This window comes from Apis florea, unplaced genomic scaffold (assembly GCF_048593485.1).
Source record: "Apis florea isolate Af1SG1 unplaced genomic scaffold, ASM4859348v1 contig_3585_pilon, whole genome shotgun sequence".
In the NCBI taxonomy this organism is placed as follows: domain Eukaryota; kingdom Metazoa; phylum Arthropoda; class Insecta; order Hymenoptera; family Apidae; genus Apis; species Apis florea.
The window spans coordinates 601,487-624,605 of NW_028256788.1; the positions used below are offsets into that span (position 1 = coordinate 601,487).

Sequence of the window (23,119 nt, forward strand, 5' to 3'; positions counted from 1 at the left end):
TCGTAGATATAATTTAAAATTCTTCTAATATTTTGTGTGATTTCATGGTAAAACAATTTCATATAATAATGTATGTGCCATGTTCTAATCGAGTGGACAATTAGTTTTGAATCGATAAATAATCATTTTGTTATATCATCCGCTTATGGAAAAATTTAAAAAGTAAATTTCAACATTTTTGTCGTTCCATTCCAATACTCTTGGAATTTTTTAAAGAAACAGAGAGTTTATTACTATTATTATTATTATTATTATTCTTTAATCGTAAGATGTAATCGCATAGTATCAACGAATGGATTATTTTTCAGCTTTGAACCATTTAATTTCCCTTGGAACAAGTATTTGTTCCAAAATCATTTTAACATTTAATATTTTACATAGCAATAATAATAGATATATAACTTTGAAATAAGCGAATCTTATTAAATAGCTCGTAAAAGAATCAGCAAGCAATTACCTTCAACGATATGTAATAAATTAAAAAATTATTAAAAAACTTGTATAAAAAATCACCAATCCAGTACGAATAGAAAAAAAGAAACAAAAGAATTCGTTCCGTTCATTATCGTTATCAGTATCACGATCAAGAAAATTTTCTTTTCGATTACCTGAAAGTATAAATTTACAACGTCGATTAAAAATCGTGGAAAAATATATATTTTTCTTTTATGAATAAACATAGAAAAAAAAGAGAGAGAGAGAGAGAGAAATATCGCGTAAATCGCGAAACGCGTCTCGAATAAACGGAATTTTATGATCATAAACGGGATCATAAAATTCCCCTACCACCCAACTTTCTCATCGACGCGCAAGAAATAACGAATTACGTGACCCGTCCGTGTCTCGAGATTAATAATTGATAACGCCTTCTTTTTTTTTTTTTTTTTTTTTTTTTCCTTTCACGGAATCAAATGGAAATTTCTGCCTCGCGCGCACAACAGGCATCGAGACATCATTTTTCCAGGCAATTATCCACGGTTTTTGCGGCCACGTCTAGACGATGCCTCGTTCGTGTCCGCGTCGCGACGAAGAAACGAAATGGCAGGTAACGAGGCGCCTGACATCCGTCGAAGAACTGGCGACCGACGATAACGGTGCTCCAGAAACGATAACCAGTTCGAGCCGTCTGGTTCGGCGACCAATAAGGATCATTGACTCCCTGTTATCGTGCCGCAATTCCCAGATGTCTAATACTCGACGAGAGCATTATTCGCAAATATTTTGAAACCGAGGCCGAGAATGAGCAAGATATCGAAGATTTCTACCACGCTTCTTGGAAATAACTAAGTATATATTCGAGCAACCACTTTTGATAATTTATTTTTTGACTGAGCTTAAATTCGAAATTTTCGCAAATATTTTGACCGAGACGAGATCGAGCACGAAAGGTTTTATGATAGTTTCTTGGGATACGTAAATAGAAGTAAATGTTTGAATACTTGAATTTTAATATTTTTTTTTTATTATAAGTTCTGAATTTTTGTAATCTGTGATAAAAAGTGATATTTTTGCACATTAACGTTCATCTTTTATTGATTTCTGCGGTTTAAAATTGTCGAATTTTGCGCAAATAATCGTTTGAACTTATTCGAAACGAAATAGCATCGTTGATTCACTTTTTGACGCGGTTCGCATTCGAAGAAATAAAAATGTCACGAAGTTGAGATAAGAATTTGCATACAGAAAAAAAAAAAAAAGAAAAAAGAAAAAAGAACAAAAATAAGCATGAGCGTGTAAACAAGAATAAAAGTGAAGATAAAAATAAAAAAATAGTAGAATATCGTGAGATTATCGATTTAATTCAAATATCGATGTTTTTTGGAATTGTACGTAACATAATCGCGTATCTTAGAATAATTTTACTATTAAATGAGATAGCATTTTGCACAATATTTTTCTTTCTCGTTTATAGATGTTACGTGACTAATGTGAAGTAGTTGTTCGACTTCGAAAGAGCTATTTTTTTATTCAAAAGAATATCTGCGCGGTAATAAATGTTATCAAGGAAATTTCCTTGCTTCGTCATCCGTGTTTCAACCTGTTTTGAATATCTCATTCGAAAATCGATAATCTTCGAACTCTCAATGATCATTCGCGTACATCAAAATCGCTTCTTCAAACATTTCGTCAAACCTCAATTCAAACTTCATCGCCATCGACGAATAAATCGTCCATTGCAAAACAATTACCCACATTCACAATTTCTCTTCCATTCCCTTCTCAAAAAAAAAAAATCCCTTTTAACGCGCATCGAAAAAGAATGCCTTCGTTTCAAACATCGTCAAACCGATTCGAACCAGCTCGAACGGCTTCAACAACATCCACGGCATCTAACAGACGATATCTCCGGATAATTATTCATCATTTCTCAAAAAAAAAAAAAAAAAAAAAAGAAAAAAAGAAAAAAAGAAAAAAAAAGGAAGGGGAACTACGCGCTATCCACAAATGGAAAAAGATATTTCCCCTTAACTTAAGCTAAGGAAGATTTCTACGTAAACAATCTTAACGAGGCGTTCAAAGTCCGTGGAGGGTGTTGTGGAAATCGAAACGGCTAAACGATAACGGCGAAAACACGGACGTAGGGGGAACGGACGTCGGTTTGTAATCGTTTATCGGTTTTAATTGCCTCGATCTCCCCTGTGAAGCGTGTCGCAAGAGGTCGTGGTCCAGCTCGTGGAACTTGGACGCGGATCACGAGACGCTGGTCGGATCTTTGCTCGTGCGATTCCCCTTTCACTCGCGTTCTTTTATCTCGTGTTGAAACGAGAGAAAGAGGGAGGGGGCGGAGTGGAGGGAGGGGAGTTATATTACTCGCGTTATAAATTTCCACGAATAGAATTATACGAGCAAAGATTTCCTCTGTTGTCGAACGATCACGTTCACGGGCACGTGGCCAAGCGTGTCGCGGATTATTTTTGAAGATATATAGCGCGTGCTAGAGGATCGATCGAACAGCTGCGTGACGCGGACTCGTGATCCGTGGGATTATCTAGTAATTTAATTCTGTTCTCGTTTAATTGTGTTTCGTGGTCATCTCGTCATTAAAATAACGCGTCCAATTTAATTTATACTTATAAGGCAGAATGCGGCAATAGTTCAATCCTAATTAAACGTGATTTCACGTTACGAAGAGTTGAATTTTTCCATAATTGAATGAAAGATTCCCAATTACAATAACCAAATTGATATCGAAATAGTAATTAAATCGAGCGAAAAATTAAATTCTAAACAAGTAAAGTTATCGATTTCCCAGGTGTACAAACTGTTTCTTAAAAACTTCATCCGCGCACGATCATTTGTTCGATCGATTAATCGAACGTAATGGCACATAATTAAATTTCAATTTGCAAATTTTCAATTTGGAACACGATCAATTTAACACATCTCTATTACCGATCAACGTCTGCATAATACGTGGACGAGCTCGCGCGAACGATCGATCGATCGATCGATCAAAAAGTGGAGAAAAAAAATACGTGATACACGTATATAAAAAGGGGAAAAAATGGCGGGTTTGAGTCAGCGGTAAAAGCCGCGTGTCGGCCGATCGTCCACGTTGTCGCGTATTAGCGCAATCTTTGACGAGGTCCGTGTCGGCTCGCCGATATATCTGCGTGCCTTATCTCGATTCCTCGACAGGCTCGCGTGTTACGCACGTTTACGACGAAGATCGAGAGCCGGAGGAAATAAAACGAGCTTCCTTATCGCGGCACCGTGTTCGCAATGCCGGCTTTATTAGCGCGACGATAACCCGCGGGGCCTGTTGTCATTTAATGGCTTAACGAGCCTGGATATGCACCGCCATCCTCCAAACTTGTTGTACGTGTATGAGCCCGATCGTCCCTTCGAAACGAACGAATTTCGATCCGAGTTTCATATTGTCGAGATTCGCCCTAACTATCCTCTTTCGATTATCCTAGAATTATTTCATCGAAGAATTTGAGAAAATTGCGTTAAAATCTTCGTTGTACAATTGCTCAGTTTGAAACGAAGAAAAGATTCATCGTTTCTCTATCCTTTAACAAACCTCCTTGAAAATTCTCAGCTCAAAAGTTTTATAATATAATATAAAAATCAAAAATATAAAATTTCTATATCCATATTCTTAATAATTCGTTCAAAATTCATCGCAAAACTGCATCACCGCGCAACATATATTCTTTAAAAATCCTTTTTTTTTTCCCAAATCGATCCGGTCGAGCAAGGATCGGCCACTAATTGGCGTTTTAAAAGGCGATAATTCGGCTGTGGTTGAACCGGGGCAGCGGATTTTTCCCGGGATTTCCCTCGAGGGCCTGGCCTCTCGTTAATTTACATCGGACACCGGTCGCCTCGACTCCGAGCCCGAAAGCGGCCAAAGCAAATTTGTTCAGTCTGGTCACGCGCGGCTCCGCTCCTCAACCACACGCCGTTCCTACGTTTACCGGTGTCATTATTACCCGGCGGGGTAAACCGAATGCGCAGCCTGGTTAGCGGCAACGGTGGAAAAGAGACGGTGAGAATCCTGCGGTGGGTACGCCGCCTGTCCCCGACGTCATTCAAACGGACACGTGCTTCGAGGCTTGCCGAGATGTTTTTAAAAGAGATTAGGAGAGCCGTTTCTTTTACCCGTGTTCAAAGTGTAACGCAGGAGATTTTTTTTCTTTCCTTCATTCTCCTTTTTCGAGAGACAAGTTCTTTCTCTCCAAGCGTCGAAATTATATATTATTATTCGTCGAAAATTACATCGTGTCTCTTTTGGTTAAAGGATATTTTGTTAAACATTTTATTATGTATGATTCGAAGCTTGTATCTTCTTCTTCGTTATATCGACGAGAGATCTGAAAACGAGAAAAAAAAAAAAAAAAAAAAAAATTCCTCACCTTGCTCGCCAATTATCGCGACACGTGTTGAACGGGTATCTAAAACTCGTCTCTACTCCTGCTTGATCGAAGAACTCGATTAAAGATGATTATCGTTGCGCGCAATGCAAATAAAGATATGGTGAAAACGCGTGGTGGTGGAAAACACGCGCGTGCGTGGCAACGGCGCGGTTTATCAAAGGGTGGAGGCTGTTGTATGATGACAATGTTCGAGGTGATACACAGCGCACAGGTTTGTTTACAAGGATGTTCCTGGTTGTCGTCACGCTCCTACCTTCTTCTCCTCCGTGTTAAACGACAATTTGTCGGCGCTACGCCGACCAGAGCACACATGCTAATTGGATAATTATATGCAACATCTATTAACCGGTGCACGGTCCCGTGTAACGCTCGAATTTATTTTGTCGATGGTGTGTGCTAAGCGAAAGAAAAAGGGAAAAGATTGCTTAATAACGTTGAACAGCATGGCGAAACGTGGTCGCTTGTAAAATACTTGGTATTATTTAACAAGCAGCGGGCATGTTAACCGTATAATTATATGCAAGGTTGTCGTGTCTGTGTTAATTTAGGTATTATTCGCATTCGAAATACGAAGCTGGAGAAAATATTCCGTCGAGAGTATGGAAGAGAGGGAGAAAGAGAGAGAGAGGAGGGGGGGGATCTGGGTGGAGTAATTATGATATACAACATGGTGGAAAAATATTATAATTAAACGGTTTGCGGTTTGCCGTTTGAACTTTCGCAGGAACAAGTTAACAACGAGTATCGATTCAATAGTTGAAATGAGGAATGATTATAAGGTAATTCGAAACTTCTGTTACTGTCGATTCATGAACATGTCTATGTTTCTCGGTGATTGGATCTGCTTTGGAAATTCTTGAGTTCTCTTTCTTTGCGGGAAACGATAGCTCGTGATTTATTAAAATTTTATTCAAAATAGATTCTCTTTCTTCTTGGAAAGCAATCTCTTCTTTGCAATCAAAAATCATCCAACGTAACCAAAAATGGTATAGTAAAAATTATTAACTTATCAGACGTCAAGCTAAGAGAATTCATATCCATAACATCCTCAATCACCGATGCATACACTTCGATATCGTGTAATGAAATACAAAAAAAAAAAAAAAAAAAAAAATCCCGTTTAACCATTCCAATTTTTAAAAACAACTTATTAAATTTCATTACTGCAGCAATGTCGTAAAAGTTGATCGTCGATATCTCTTAACAAGAGGCAAGATATTCACCTACAACGATCTCTCCCTTTGGTCTTTTATCGATATTGGATGTCTAAGTTCAAGCGACAGAAAGAAGAAAGAAGAAAGAGTGACGTCGTTGCCGGACGTCGTGACACGCGGTAAGAAAATTAATTGCCAAATAATAATTAGAGAAGAAGCAAAAACTAAAAGCGACTCGGTGTAATTTACGATAATTCTAGTCTACCTCCTATCGGCGATAATAATTTCTATAAAAATTACGAACGGCCTTCATCGGGACTCGTTGCACTTTCTTTCCCTCGCTAACGACACCCTCTCCCTTTTCCTTGGCTACTTAATTTGTCCGGTGCTTTATGAGAAATCCTCGCCCACGGCGAGATAATTTACTCTGTCCTTAGGGACAGAATCGCCTCGTGTCCTCATTTTTTTCCCGTTACACGTTGGATGGAATTGATACTGACATTGGAATTGACACGAGATATTGATATTACAGAAGAGATATAAAAATTTACAATTTTTAACAATATTTTTCCCATGTTTATTATAAAATCTGTGAAAAAAGGAATAATATAAAGAAATAAAAAAGTCGTATAGAAAAAGAGAAATTTATTTATTGGGTTAAAAATTGATCGAAGTTTACGTTAGATGAAGCGAGACAGAGAGAGAGAGAGAATGACACGTCGCGCCACGCTGTGGCGCAATTGCGTAACGGGAATAAAGCTGTCTCACTCTATTTCTCTTTCGCCTCGTCTAACCGAAACTTCAAACTATTCATAACTTATTATAAATAAGTCTTAATCGAAATTTTTGTATACCAACAAATTTTTATGTTTCGGCCTCGATCGAATTGGTTTTCTAAAAATGTCTCCACGAGTGCATCATTAACACATCCTGTTAGATAGATATGGAGGCATGACGATGCATGTATGGAAAAATATGAGATTGAGATTTATCACGCGATACATATATACGTGAAATCGCATTAAAATTTCAATAGAATCAATTTAGCGTGATTAAAAAATACGTAAGAAAAATTTAAGATTTGTTTCGATGCGCGCGATTATTATTCGAGAATCGTGTCGCATAACGTTTGTTACCGTGTGCTGGGAGGTCTGTCCGACGTGATGAATTGCCAATGGTAATGATTATTGCGATGAATTTGCAAGTTTCGAACATTTGCCCGGCACCCTGGAGCAAGTCTCGTTCATGCAGGTGTATTTATTGCTGAATGTACGAAGGAGTTTGAACATCGCGTGTCGAATTGTATTTATTAAATTTGATTTAAATTGTTGTGTAATGCGTGCCGTTCCTCAGTTTTTTTTCTTTTCTCTCTCTCTCTCTTTAAAACTTGTTCCAATCTTGTTCCTTCCAATCTAGATTACGTCACCTCTCTAATTAACACCACGAATCTTGTGTTTCTCTCTTTTATTTTCAATTCACGAATTTCTAATTTTTTTTAATCTCTACAATATTTACACTTTTCCTTACCAGCTTTCTCAAATCAGAAAATAATTTTTTATTTCTACATGAAACACATTTCTATATGAAACATCCCAGAATTATTAAAATTGCCTCTTTCATCGTGCAACAAACGCTCCTAACCTAAAAACCATTTGAAACTGAAAGTGTTAAGGGAAGCCACAATACTTTTCAACATTCAGTTCAATCAACAAACAATTAAAATTTTCCCACGAATGAAAGTGTCTCGTTATTTTAAACAAGCATCGCCAATACACGCACACACACACACACACACATACTACGAGGATTATATTTCTCTTTGCAGAGGAGGCTGTCCTCGCGTTCCGCATCTTTCGCGAGGCTTTAATGACCACCACGTGGTGCTATCATCGGAGGTAGTACGTGAGAAACACGGACGAGTATCATCACGCGGTGACTCGCTAAAATTATCCGTGCTTCTCTTTCGAGGCAACACCGTAGGATGAGAATTAAGCCGGCGCAAAAAACCAAGGCGACCGTGAAGACCAGCGACGGTCTCTTCGGTTTCTCAAAGGACTTCTCCTGGGAAGGTAGTCAAGTGGAACCCTCCTGTTTCTTCGCTGACAATGTTCCCTTTCGAATATTTTTTTGTTTTTCTTTTTTTCTCTCGGCAGAATTTTTTTCTCCCGGCGAAGGAGATGTTTCACTCCTTCTCTTCTTTCTTTTCCTCTTTTATTTTTTTGCGTTTTGCGCGACGATTTTTTTCTCTTCTTTTTTTTTTCTAAATTTTGAATCGTATTCCATACAATTTTTATCTTCTTTTATTTCAACGATGAATTATAATCTTACTTAGAGAATTATTCCAAATCTTGCTTGTTTACTGTTATTATTAAGAATAATTAAATGCTGTAGTTAAAATTTAATTTTTAATTTTTATATATATATTTCTTTTTGTCACAAATTTTAAATCATGTTATTATTTATTTTCAGAGAAATCAAGAATACAGCTCAAATGCTGCGAGGAATTCACCGTGTTTGACCGTGATTTTTAAATTAATCGTGTGCGAATTCTCAAATTTTCAAATACTATCTATGTACGCAGATTCTTTTTCCTTATGCTTATCAAAAATTTGCTGCTCGAACGAAATTCGTGGTATCAATTTAATCAAACTCGAAGAGGCAAACAGTGTAATGAAGTATCATAAAAACAACATTCTCCTCTCTTCGAAGTACTTATTACAGTCTCTAAAATTAAATTTTCAAAAGGACCAATACCAATTCCTAAAAAGTCAATTCAACTGCACAATTTTTTTACCCCTCCGTTACTTTTATTAAAACAAACTTTCGAAAAACGTTTTCTCTCTCCTACTCATTCACTTTTTCAAAAAATGCAAAAACAAAAATTACGATCCTCATTCTCTCGACATCATTCAAACCCGTATACTCGTGTGAGAATATACGAAAGCGGGAGAAGGGGATGCAAAGAAATCGAGAACGATGCGGTATTCGCGAGAGAGCACTACCGTCTTCCTGGGCCCTTTAATGAGGCCCCTTACGTACTCGTAAGAATGCTACCAGACGCGTTTTCGCGCATCGACGAACGCGTTAAACACCGCCAGCTGCCGGTGCACACAGCCTCCTCCTCCTCCTCCTCCTCCCGCGTCATTGTTCATCCCGATCCTCCTCGTACAGAGGCCACTCGTTTTTGGTCGATCGCCCGTGGCGGATTTTTGAATCGTTCCGAACTGGTGGAGGAGAGATGATACTCCCCGCCTTTGCATCCTCGTATTTGCATCATGCACGAACGCCTTCTTGCACGGTGATTATTCCGTTCTGTTCAACGGTCTTGGCCGGATTTCTCGGATTGCTTGGAAGTTCCGAGGCGAGGTTAATGGTAATTGCCAACGTCGGTTTCCCTCTTATCTATATGCTGCTTCGAGCTAGGTTGGATCGATGATTTTTGATGGTTAGAGAGGGGAATGGTAAATGACAGTAATCGTAAACTTAAGATCTTCCTTTATAACGATATAGGCAGAATTACGCAAGACGGATTAATAAGTGGAAAAGTTTGTAAATGCTGCGATCTGTTAGCAGAATCGCGAACTATCTGAAATGGCTCGTTAACTTATGAACCAGTGGAATAATTCTCATCGAGTCATTTTCCATTGTTCAAAATCCACGTGTCTATCTGATTTAATGATTAATTCTAATTTGATATCTCACAATTATAACATTATAATTGTAATATATTCAATACTTTTATGATGGTACAATTAATAATTACATGTATTATAACGCATAAAAAATCGAACACGTTTTCAAAATTTTGAAATTGCGTCGAAGAGGCAATACCAATCACCTAGCAATTCGTACAACCGTAGTTTTACCGTACGAATTCCGCGAACGAATTCCATCCATTCGCCATTCGCGTATATCGCGAAACAAAACACGTCTAAGAAGCCGAACCGAAAATAATCGTTTCAGGGTGCTTTGACTGGCAGAAAACTTACGACACATTCTTAGAAAAACGCGGGTGGAACCGTGGCTCGCGCACGTCACGCACAAAAGGCGAACGCGGGAAATATAAGCGGCAGTTTTTATCGGCTCCTGTACGCTCCGTATCGCTCTTTGTACACATTATTGTTCCGCGTACGAACTCGTCGTGCTTTCATACGACACGCGCGTACTCGTGTACAAAGCACGGTAGCGATATGCATATGCGAACGGTGTATGTTAATGACGTTCGAAGAGCCACGGTTGCCTGCCGCACCACCACCGTTTTGAATAATACCCGGCTTGCATCGTGTTTGCTTGATAGCAGCACGCGTGCAGCCTTGTACAGATTCGAGCCAGTTGTTTCCTTTAGCCGTTTCTCAAGCGGAAGAATTTTTTTTTTTTAACGATTTTTGAAAATCCGTGAAATTAAATCGAAAAATTGACACATCCTCGAGATACACACTTTTTTTTTCGAATGAAATTTTGAAGAATCGATCAAATGTACTCGAAGGATACTTACTCGATATTTAAATATTGGCGAAAAATTTTCGAAAAACGTTAGATAGATAGGAAAAGGATTGTTTTTTTGATTTTGGAAATCGATAAAATGACAAAACTTTCGATAGAAAAATTAATGTTCACATTTAAAATCGTTTTTTAACGATACTTTTTCCAATAACAATCAAAGAATTCCTGTACCACCTCTTAATTATCATTAGATAACAAAATAATCTAATTTCGAAAGAGGAGGATCAAATATACTCGACTCGAACGATATTTAGAAACTATTATAGATAGAAAAAGGATTGTGATTTTAGAAATCGATACAAGGATCGATAAAATAACAAAACGTTCAATAGAAAAATCACTTTTAAAAGATCAATCAAAGAATTCCCTCCGTCGTCTCTTAATTAAACGAAATCCATCTAATTTCGAAAGAGGAGGAAGAGCAAGCAAGGGGGAGAAAATCCATCCTCCCTATTCCACCAATCCCCCGGCGTTGAACGGGAGCGTGCAAGGCATGGAAGAAGCGAGACCCAGTGCCGAGCGGCAGCCTCTCTACGTGCAGGAACTCTGAAACGATCTCGCCGGTTCACGCGAGATAATATTAATCTCCGGTCTCGTGTCGTGCCACGTCCTGCAGCGCACAGCCACGAGGGAAGGGGAGGAGGGGATCCGCCGGCGAAGGGAAATAGCGCTGTTGCATCTAAGGTCGCCGGGTCACGTGCACGTGGCATGAAGCATCGCGTGGCTTCGTGGGATCGCGAGAAATTTTTTTTCTCCCCCTCCTCCTCGGTGCACGCACGTCGTGTTTCGATCCATCGGTTGCATCCTCGTGTCTTACGCAATGATATCAGAAAATCAGTCTACCATATATATACATATAGCAAGTTGAAAGTCACGCGAAAAATTACGCGAAGAAACATTGTTAAAATTCATCCGTTGTTCGTATCTTCTCGACGACTCCTCCCGCTTCGAAACGAAGAGAAAAGAAAAAAAAAAAGAAGGAGAGAAGAAAAAAGAAAGGAAGAGACGCGAGTGTAACCACTTTACACTTTGCTCGAATAACGACAACGAAGCAACCGTATCATTAACCGAGCAACACGTGACGATCCAATCTGTCGAAGCACCGCCTAAGTAGAATAAGAGATCACCGATCTGGCGTGTCTGACATTGATCGAGCGCTGCGACCATCGTATCGGCAAAATTCGAAGCCGTTAAGACATTAACAGCGAAAATTGCCATTCCACTGTATAGCAATCAAACTCGACCGACAGCGCGTAATCCTTAAACTCGTTCCCGGTACGGAGGATCGTAATCGATCTCGATCTTATCATTCGTTGGCGTGCTGCTCGACGATGGAGCAAGGAGGGAAACGCGGGGAAAAAGAAAAAGGAAGGAGAGAAAATGTAGAGAAGAGCGTAGTATTCCCGAAGACATCGATTTCGATCCGTTTGCATGGCCGTTGAACATTATCATCTTCCCAGAATTTATCCGGCAAGACATCATCGTGTAATTTCCTGAGCGCAGATTATATAGGGTGGCCAGGTCCGATTCCGATCTGCCGCCGCGAGACATGTTTTAACTTGCTAAACCGACTGCACTGGCCCAATCGTAATTTTAGTTGTTCCAGAGAGGGAAAGAGAGAGAGAGAGAGAGAGATCCGCGGTGGGACATTGATGACGCCACCACGATCCACCATTTCGAAGACATCGAACGAGCGAGGTCTCCCTTAATGGCGTCGCGGAACGAGAACCGCCCTCGAATTATCCAGTTCACGAAATCGCGTGCGATTCCGTGCCACGCGTGTAAAATGAACGTAAAAAATATATATATAGAAAGTCAAGAAAACTGGATGCCGTGGACTGATTGGTGGAAGATTTCACGGTTGTTCGAGTTAGATTCGTGACCGATCCATATTGTTGCTCCACATCTCCTTCGAATAAAAATCCTATAGAAATTTCGCACCTCATCTTCGAAAAGAAAAAAAAAAAGAAAAGATATCTGTACGATTTCGAAACGGACCCAGCACTCGCGCCACAGGGATGGAACGTTTCGATCGGCAAAAACCGATGGGTTCCGTGTTATTTATTGCCACGATTCTTGGGACAGAGGAGGGGGAGGGATAGGTGGACAGAGGGGCATCGGTGGTGCCCCGTCCACCCGGCAGAGATATCTTATCTGAGGCACACAGTGTGCGCCGAGGAACGCGCCGCGTATACTTACATCCTCCTCGCCGTGGGCCTGATACCACTCTTTGATAACGCGCCGAGACTAGTATCTGATGTACGGGGCAAAAACAAAAGGCGCCGGCCCAGCCCTGCTCCGCGCCATCCCTCTTGACCGGTCGCAGCCTCGAGCTCGTCCACTCGTCTGCGAGCTCGATGCGGTAACGAGGATCGATCTCGTTGCGCGGCCGATTTATATCGGCCGCTCGAATGTTTTATGTCGCGTGCAGCGCTTTGCGGGGCAAGGCAGGGCAGGGCAGGGCAGGGCAGCGTCGCGTTATCGGATTCGTCGAGGGCCGCGAGGAACTCTCGTATGAGGACCACCTCGAGTATCGCGGATCGATCGCAGGTGCAGGGGTCTACACGCACGGACTCGCTATGAAGTTATACTCGGGGCTATACGTGGGCCACCTTGGGATTATGTAACGCGCAGTTGTTGTGCAACGGTGCGCGGATTTTTCGCTCGGAGTTGGTGTTGAGAAAATTTTGAGAAACGAATTTGTTTGTATCGTTCAACATTGAGGAGATTTTTTGAAGAATAAATGCCGAGTATTGGAGTTATTTGGATTTGATTGTTAGAATATGAAAATGGAAATATCTTTTCTTACTTTCTCTCAACGTAGGATATTCCTTGATTTCCTAACTTTTTCAAATATTCTGTTGTTTAAAAATTTTTCCCAGAAACAAAAATGACAGGAAGAGAGAAATGATAACCGCGGCACGAAACGTGTGGCTACAAGGTGCGTTAACCTCGAAGGGAAAAAGGCGATAAATTAGCGCGAGCTTATCGATGATCGTTGGCGAGGGTATAAGCTTCGGTTCAGAAGCTCCCAGCATATGCAGATACGCTTCCGCTCGAATCCTTTCGGCGCGAAGGAAACGGCAAAGACTCGTGCATCGTACGAAACTCGATGTATTACGTTCGCTTATTTACGAGATCCATAAACTAGAGCGCGGGATTCGCATGAAATTCGTAGTTAAGGACTGAATATAATAAATAATGGAGAGAATATATTAATTCACAAATCATTCACTTGATACGAATATTTTCAATATAAATGAAATGATATCTGTTTCCTTTTTAGATGATTTTGATTCAAAAAATTATGGAATGTATATTGTTATGGAAATAGACGAAAAGACAGTGAATATTTTATAGATAAAAATATTTTGCAAGACAAAAGTCATTGTGCGCAATTGCCGATTGTCTAGAAACCCGCGAAAGATAGTTCGATATTTGAACTTACATAGAAGGTATTTGTTCTGAGTAAGACTATCGGAGAGATAAACTTTTTTTCGCGATAATCGAAACCGAGGAGTGTCTCCGTTATCGAGCTCTGAATGTTATACTACATAGAGATCAATGATGGGGAAAATTTAATAGTTGAAGTTATTTCCATAAGTTACTTCAATAATTTATTGTTCAAAACAATAATTGAAAATAATTGTAATGCCAAACAAGATCGAGATTATATGAAAAGCGGAAATGTTGTACTTGAGCATTTTAATAAAAAAACTTGACCACGTAGAGAATGAAAGAAATACATTGTAAAACATCCAAAAAAAAAAAAATTAGTTACAAAAATATGTAAAATCAAAAAATAAAATTTTCCAATTTCCCCCAATCAGAATAGAAAAATTTCAAATTGTAAAATATTTCGTACAGAAAATAATTCTAAATTCAAAGCAAGGGAGTACCTAGTCTAACCTAAACGGACTAATCTACTTAATATAAATTACGAATTCCTCCAACACTTTCCCCTTTCTACTCCAACTTCTATTTCCCCTTCCGCGAAAAATGACTTTCCCTTGCCACTGGATGGAACTGAACCCGTAACCCTCGCCGCAAAAGCGCGAATTCTCGCTCTCCTCCTTTTCTCCTTTTCTCCCACTTCAACTCTTTCCCCGATCACGGAGGATACTTGTCGGGGGATTTACACTCTTAACGAGCTTTTTATCTCGCGTCACGATAACGCGTCACGCGCTTGGAAACGCGCAGCAAACGCTGTGCCGCTGTTGCGAGATCTTTGAAGCGGATTTACCCGAGATCCTTAACAGGCGGCCGTATAATGCCGATGGACGACGGAAGCAAGAAGCCGGCGTTCGTTATTTCGTTAATAAATGATCGTTTTTACCCGGGATTGGATGGGATGACACGTTAGGCCGGGGGGGGAGAAAGAGGGGGATAGTTGTAGCGTGATCATCATCGTTGCGACGTGATGGTGGATTAGGATCTTCAGCGGCTTGTTCGTGATCGGTGATACTTGTGTTTACTTCCATTACAACGAAAATGATACAAAGAAAGGAGTAATTTTACAGATATTTGTCAGATACTGGTTTGTTAAACGATATTAGGTAGAGATTAATATAGGTATTTGGTATAGGTGGAATAAGGATGAAAATTATGAATTATATTTTTCTGAAGAGAGTGTATGAAAGAGGTTAGAAAGATTATGGATTTTTTTATTTTTCTGCTCTCGGTGATATTAATGCTACTGTTTTTTTTATTTATACGAATTAATTAAGTCGTTATCTTGAGTATTTTAGTTCAGAATATCATGAGTTATTTACGTAGGTATTTATTTTTTATGTACGTGGTAAGTTTGAGAGAACACGTATATGATTGGCGTTATATACTTGCGTTTGATATAGAATGGTAAAAAGTAGTTATGATATGTTAAAGAAATTCTTATGTGTTCTCTATGTAAATACGTTATATTATAATATTCTTAATTATGAAATGCGAATAATTACACGTGTTCTCCACTAATTAAACGGTATTGCAATTGTGTCTAATATGCAATTGTAATTATTGTTACTGCATAAGTAATACAATATGTCGTTCAAAAGGAAAATTAATTCTAACTTTATTCATATTTTTAATTAATTACATTTTTCAATTAAATAATAAAAAATACAAAATAATAAAATACTTTCCATTCCGTACAAAATAGCAATCAAATGAAACATATGATTCAAATTGAAATCATGTTCATAAACATTTTCATTTCGAGAAATTCCAAATTTAAAGAGTATAAAAAGAAGAAACTTGATATATCCTTAAATTATCTCAAAAGAAATTATTATTCCGCATTTAATTAAAAAGCTTTCTAGAAAACTAATTTCAACCATTTATGATAAATATATTTTTAATCAAATGAAAATCTTTCGAAGCACTTTATTATTACAGGCCACTGTTATAATGATAAAAAATAATTTTTCAATTCATTTTTATAATTCAAAAAACTAGATATCAATCAAGAGAGATTGTTACAAAATTCTTTTCACGATAGTTTAACCAAAAAATTTCAATCCATCGTTCGATAATTTATAAAAATGATCAAATTTATTGATATTCTATCATATTCTCTTATGGAGACCTAGACCTAGACTAAAAATCAAGACGATAACACAAATGGAACATGCAAAAAGATTTATTCTTCTTTCCCTTCTTCCACCGAAACCACGTGGGCTGGAAACGATTGTTCCACTCGAAAAGCCCAAGTACCACTAAAAGTTTCGGGGCGTGGGCAATAATTTACGATGCCGCTTGGTAACCGTTGGTAAGTACCGGTGAGAGCAACGCTAATGTCCATCCTCGCGTGGCTTGCGAGCGCGCGAGCCGAACAGGAGAAAAAGGGGATGAAGAGGAGAAGACCGCCTTTACTACGCATAAATCTGCGGTCTGCCCCGACCTCGGCTGGCTTTACTGCCGTTCCACGAAAACCCACACCCCGAAATACCCATTGCTAGACCCTCGAATGGCAGCAATGTAGGTCTCTGTGTCTCCAGGTTGTGGTCACGATCATATGGAATTCTTTCCATGTGTCTATGTATTCGTATCCGTGAAATTTGATCCATTTGATTTCTTGAATAATTTGTGAAAGTTTGAATACTTTTTATTAAGATAATATAAAAAAATATGAAGAAGGAAGACACATCATTGGAATTTATCATTTGAAAATTTATTCAATTAATAGAAATGTAAATTTGTTTTAAGTATCATCAAAAGAGATTGGAAAGTTTTTATTCGTTGGGGATGAAATTTCACTCGTGACGATACTCTTTGAGGGATAATTAAATACGAAAGATAATTTTATATCGGTTTTTGTATTGTCATTCATATATTTATCAGTTTCCTTTCAGTGATAAATTATTAAAGATGTTTGCTCGTCAATACCCCGCAATTATATTTAATCACACTTTTTCTTTTCAAAATTGAAAATATTGTTTCACTTATTCACTTATATTTAATTTAATTTGTACCTATAAATACCCGGAAATTTATCACACCACGTTAATTAAATAAAATACACGCGCATCTGTTGCGATAAAAAATAAATTTCATTAAATCGAAGCGCCAAAGAACAGCGTTAAAAATATTCGAATATTTACACTTTGAGACCTTTCCCGTATTATTGTGCGTGTAAATATAATGATACACGTTATCGACGTATTAAATCTTTTAAATGGCTACAATCTCCGATGCGCGGTTAATTTTCGATCAAAATCTTTCCTTTAATCCAGTGGCTCGATCTTAATCAATAAGACATGGCGATTAATATTATATAATTAGGAATCGTGGCGTTTACACGACATACGACTCCACCCCTTCCTTCGACCCATACAGTTAATCGATCGAACGATGATGCGCAATAATTATTCAACGTTGAATAAAAAAATCCACGGGAAATAAGAACAGTTTTGCTTCTTCTTGAAATGAAAGAACAAAAACTCGATCGATCTATGATGAACAAAACGAGAAAAAGAGAAAAAAAAATGAAGAGATATTCGACAGAGAATTTCACATTGTTCTTTTAATTACTTTTAAAGAAAATTTTGCCAGATTAACGTCTCATCCCGGCGCAACATTTTCCCAGATTGCTTCATCCACTAAAAATAAATGGAATGCTCAACATTCTTCCCGTTATAGACTCTTCCAACCAGATTTTACCATGCACCTCGATGCGTATCGATAAACAGGTGAACGCGAACATGCTGTAGCGTGCAATTAAGTTAACGCGAGGAGCTGTTGGAAACGAGTCGGAAATGGGGATATGCAAAACGGTGTTGGAATCCGGATCGATATCGATCGAGTCGGCAGTGAATCCAGACGGTCGTAATCAGACGCTTCCCATCATCTAGTTCGCGCCGTTTGTATAAGAAGCGACGTGAGAAGCGCTCGTGTTCCCACAAACGTCAAGGAAATCGTGCGGCCTTCACCGTCGTCAACGTCGAAGAATGGCGCACGAAGATCCTTAATCGACATTTCTCTCTCTCTCTTTCTCTCTCTTTTTCTCTAAAAGCGTATCAGAAGGTATGAGAATTTGCTTGGTCGAGGAAGGTGGAATTTAGGAATGGATTTTATTAAATCGTTGGATTAAATATATATTTCTTCTTTTCTTTTTCGTAAGCGTGGCTAGGCTAAGTCTGGATGGTTTATGTTTAGGAGATTGTGATAATTCTGTATGTTTTTGACGATTTGGAATTTTAAGGCGAAGCGGAGTTTGGTTTATGGAGCGTGAAATTGTGGCAAGTGGAGATGGGAAAGGTACTGACTCGAAATAAGTGCGTAAACTTCGAAAACTGTGGAATCTCTTTCTCAACAATAAATTATAGGATAAATATAGGATAAACTATGTGAATACATATTTTACTCGAGAATATTGTATCTAATTGGAATCAATTCCAAAATAATTTCTTAAAGAGTATCTTAAAAATAACTTCAATCCTTCCAAAAACAAATAAATATTAACATATATACCGGAATTATATTAAATCATTGAAAAAGTTAACCAGTTAAAAATTTCGAATAAAGTTAAATGATTACTTATCAAAATTATTATTATATTTTGAACAATAACAAATCATCGAGGTAACAGTTACTCGTAACTTCGAACGTTAAATCCCATCATTCCCCTGGTATACAAACATATGCAAACACATACGTATCCCAAACCTCTCTACCCAAAATCCTCTCCGACCAAACTCCACCCACACCCACTCACCACACCCTCGAACAACAAACGTAACGTAATTTTCAAGCGCGCTGCTCGCAATTCCAAGAGCAACCCGATGATAAAATCTTCATAAGATCCAGTCCTCGCTTCGTTCTCGTCGATTAATCGCTCGAAACCTCTCTCTCCCTCCCTCCTTCTTACGAAATCCTTACCAGGTAACACGCGAGGGACAAGCTTCCTCTTGGCCTTCCTCTCAAACAAAAGATCGAAACGAGGAGGGGGGGGGAGGAGGAGGAGATGGGCGAGTGGACGAGAGAAGTTTGGCAAAGGCGGGGAAAGAGAAGAGGTAAGAGAAGAGGAAGAGACGAGGATGGCCACGTGGGATCAGCGGCGGGTCGTTAAAGAAATATCGACGTCGTAAGCGACTCGTTGCGAGAAGACTCGGTCCACGGCGGAATAGTATCTGTAATGCGATCGCTTTGGCACTGTATGGCGATAGCATCATTAACCCTCGATGCGGCGGACGCTGAATAAGATCTTGTTACGCGATATCCGGCCGTGGAGAGGGATAGGCGGTCGCCCTCTCGGTGCACAATACTCGCTAATTAAACGACCGAGAAGGCCCGCCACCGCAGATACCAGAGCGCGATTGCTTTGTCTTGGTCCACGCGGAGCCACGCCACCGCGGCCGAATTAATTGGCGACGAGAAAATAAATAGGGAAGCGCGCCGATTCTCGCGGACGAGGTGGGTGACGAGGATGCGTTTCCAGCTGCAAATTGTGGAAATTGTACGTTGGTGAGGAGACCAGGTTTTCGATACGTTGATCTGTTTTAAATGGATAATTGTGCGTTATTGGTGATGAAGTAGAGTTTTAGCATGGATAGGAGGATTATTAAAGGTGATTGGCTAAGATTTTGGTTAAGAGGAGGAGGTAATTCTTGAGAAATTTTCGATAAGCGCGTGCATACGAATATTTTAAGATTGTGGTTGTTGTTGAAAGTATGATATACTGAACGGCATAGATCTAGATTAGATAGTTATGTGTAGATAGTATATGTGCAATTTGTTTTGAAGTAAAAGGTGCGGATTCAAATATTTGTAAACCGTTAAATAGAGATTGGAGAACAAATATGCGTGACCCTAACACTTATGAGGAAACTGAGAGAATTATCGCTTCAGAGAATTATCGAAAAATTGTAAAATCTCTGAAGATAAATTTGTTACAAGTTCTTAAAAATAACTGGGATATTTTTCAAGTGTGCAGGAACTTTTTGCAATAAAAAAATGATAAGATTTAATGGTAAATCCAGTCGAAGATAAGGATTCAGAGAAACGAGCAAGAAAGTTGAGGGCGAAAGGAAGTTCTAAGAAGTGACTTGGTGACTTGTAACAATTTATCTGATACAAGATATTACGAGGGAAAAATTCCGAGTACGGAGAGATCCAATCGAATAGTTGCAAGTGAATGGTTCCAATATTTTTAAATACTGGGATAAAAGTGAAAGTTTCTCCATCGTTATTATTCGTTTACTATCGGTGTTAATTAATCAGCTTCTCAGAAATTTAACATCGTGCAGAAAAACGTGCAAATAAAAATTCACAAATCTATTTTCACCACCATGTATTATATTCTCAATGATAAAACCAATTGCTCCATTCAATTCTCCTCGCATGTTTCCTAATTATTAATGACATTTTATAAGTCATAAATTATAACCAGTGGTAATAAATTCTCTCCCATTGCGGTAACAAGTTCGATAATTAAACAAGTGAAATTTTACGTGCAAACAAATTTTACAAATTAATTATCAGCTTGATAATTATTCCATTCAATCTCGCAAAATTATAAAAAAAAAGAAAAAATATTCGCCATAAATTATCACTTGTCACCAAAGCGTTAATGAAGCTAACTCTTAATGAGAAAGAAGTAAAAACTCAAATTTCTTTCATCACGTTTCAACCATTATTATCAGCCTGTTAAATTGTTATATAAATTCAACTACCAAAAATCCTCGAAACTCGAAAAAAATATATATCCATCACATCCCGATTTACCCATCACATTCACACTTTCCTCGACAAACTACACTCTCTATAATAACCTATATATACCCACTATACTTCCTACTCATCCATCATCCTACCAATCATCCACCAAACAAAATCCAACGATCCATCTTTCGCCTTCTCGAATTCGCTACTCGAAGCTCGATAAAATTATACCAAAACTAACCCAGCTACTACGCCATCACACCCTGCCAACCGATCCCCTCCTTACATCGACGCGATCGAGAAAGAGTTGAGCTACCTAGTCGACCCAAAGCTTCAACCTGTCAGTCCTTAAATTTCACGGCTAGCATCGCGACGTGCTAATCGCACGGCAGTCCAAGGCGAACCACCGACGGGATGAAAACATTTTCAGAGCGGCAACTGTCACTCTATCCAAGAAAGGATAAGCTTAAGCGGCGATAAATCGTCGTTCGATCGCTGCGCTTAATTGGCGGTATCGCTCAAAGAGCTCGTGAAAATCCGGCGGAAGACTGGACGCACGTGTCGCCTCTTTTTTTCCCTCCCCTTTTCTCTCTTCTTCCTGGACGAGGATGAACCCGGGAATCCGGATAGAGAGAACTCGTGGAACAAGAAACTAGCTACGTGGGAAGCGAACGACTTCTTCTTTTTATCCGTTCTGCTCCTTCCTTTTTGTCGCCTTTTTCAGAATGTTGGAGCGTGGCGTGGTAGTGAGCGTTTGACGAGGGCAAAAGTGTAGAAAGAAGATTCTTTTGAATCGGGAACGATATCATCTGGGGATCAGTGTGAAGACGCGGTTGAAGTTGGTTTATTAGGAATGTTTTTTGCGATGAACATTAAGTTAAGCTTCCGACTGCGTGTTATTTCCTGTTGAGGAGGAGCAAAGAGTAACTTGAAGTTTCAAGATATAATTCGATGCGTAAGAAAATTGGAATTAGACATTTTTTAAAACTTTTCTAGCAGGTATCGTGACAAGTGTTTGCTAATTTTTCCTTTTACTTTTCTTCACTGATTCTTCGCGATATAAATTTACTATATTTGAGGAAATATCATTCACAAGAAATACACATTGTCAGAAACACTGTCAAAAAAAAAAAAAGAAAAGGGAATAAAATTAGAAATAAAAAAAATTCCCCTTTTGTTTAATTTTTCTACAACATAAGATAAGTCAGAAAAGTCAGTTTCAAAATGATCAACGAAAATTCAAGCATTCAACTTCTTTGATCTTTCTTTCATCCTCAGACCTATTCATCATACTCGAAATTAGCGTGATTTCGAGACGGTATGGATAATTAAGAATAGACGCGACTGGATTCCTCCTCATCCTGATACATCTATCGACGACAAACAGGTGTGGCTGCCTCGAAAAATTGCGTAGGAACGTCACGCGCGTACGTTTGAAAACAGGTGTTCGAGCATCGCGATGGAGAAAGGTGTGCTGGCACCATTAGATACGCAAACGTGCGTATAACGTATGACGTTGGTCATAGTCCAGTTAATCGAACGACTCAACGACGTCTGAATAATCCAGTCATTCAAAGATCACGTGTTGGTCCTTGAATTGAGACAATGGCCTTCATGTATACATTATAATATATATTATAAATGAAATGCATAGATCGTTCCAGAAAAAGAAAGCTAGTGGAGAAATGAGATGTTAATTGATGAGATTTGGAAGAGAAGTACAATAAAAATTAGAAATTGACAATCGAGTAAATTTTAGAGAAAGAGAGATTCTCCGGAGATTTCTTTGTTTTAATGCTGATTTTACATGACAATAGAATTTTCTGTGGAAAAGAGTTCGTGAGTTTTCTTACTTGATGAAATTTAGATACAGCGAAATGCATGAAAACGGTGGTTCCTTTGAAATTATTTGAAAGGTAGATACGATGCAATCTGACTAGCTTAATTAATAGCAATATACGGGTGAAAAAATCTGGGACAGATCTACATACAGACTAATGAGTTAAAAAATTCATTAAGGATGTTTTTCAGAGAAAAGATTCATTCGAAAATTGAATGAAACGGTTATTTCGATACGAAACTTAATTATAGACACAAGATTTCTCGTTATATTCCAAAGATTCTCAATTATAATTTGTAATTATAAAAGAAATTTATAGTTATAATACAAATTATAAACATGCCTATTTCACAAATAGATCTTTCTGATTTTTGGTTTCCAACTAACAGCTTTAAAGATTTTTAGAAATATTTAAAATATTCGTAAAATATTCTCTTTCTTTTTGTCTCTCTCTCTCTATCTCTCTCTCTCCAATAATTCTATTTATGAATTTCATTTGCATTACATTCGAATAATGTTTTGTCATAGAATGTTTATTTAACGATTGCTCATCATTTACCAGGAAAAAGAATGTTCGCAAGTAG

The 23,119-nt window shown here is 38.5% G+C and overlaps 2 protein-coding genes across 4 annotated transcripts in view; one reads left to right on the forward strand and one right to left on the reverse strand.

Annotated features, from left to right (window-relative positions):
• LOC147656594 (uncharacterized) overlaps positions 1–8,120 on the forward strand; it is a 164,179-nt gene extending 156,059 nt beyond the window's left edge. For both annotated transcript variants that reach the window (XM_086914086.1, XM_086914085.1), the window contains exons 2-4: positions 5,608–5,662; positions 6,053–6,216; positions 7,863–8,120. In XM_086914086.1, coding sequence (XP_086770212.1) covers positions 5,652–5,662; positions 6,053–6,216; positions 7,863–7,936 — 249 coding nt within the window. In that variant the 5' untranslated portion in view covers positions 5,608–5,651 and the 3' untranslated portion in view covers positions 7,937–8,120. The remainder of the gene's footprint in view (positions 1–5,607; positions 5,663–6,052; positions 6,217–7,862) is intronic.
• LOC147656593 (uncharacterized) overlaps positions 1–23,119 on the reverse strand; it is a 251,152-nt gene that overhangs the window by 223,732 nt on the left and 4,301 nt on the right. The gene's annotated exons all lie outside the window — the stretch shown is intronic.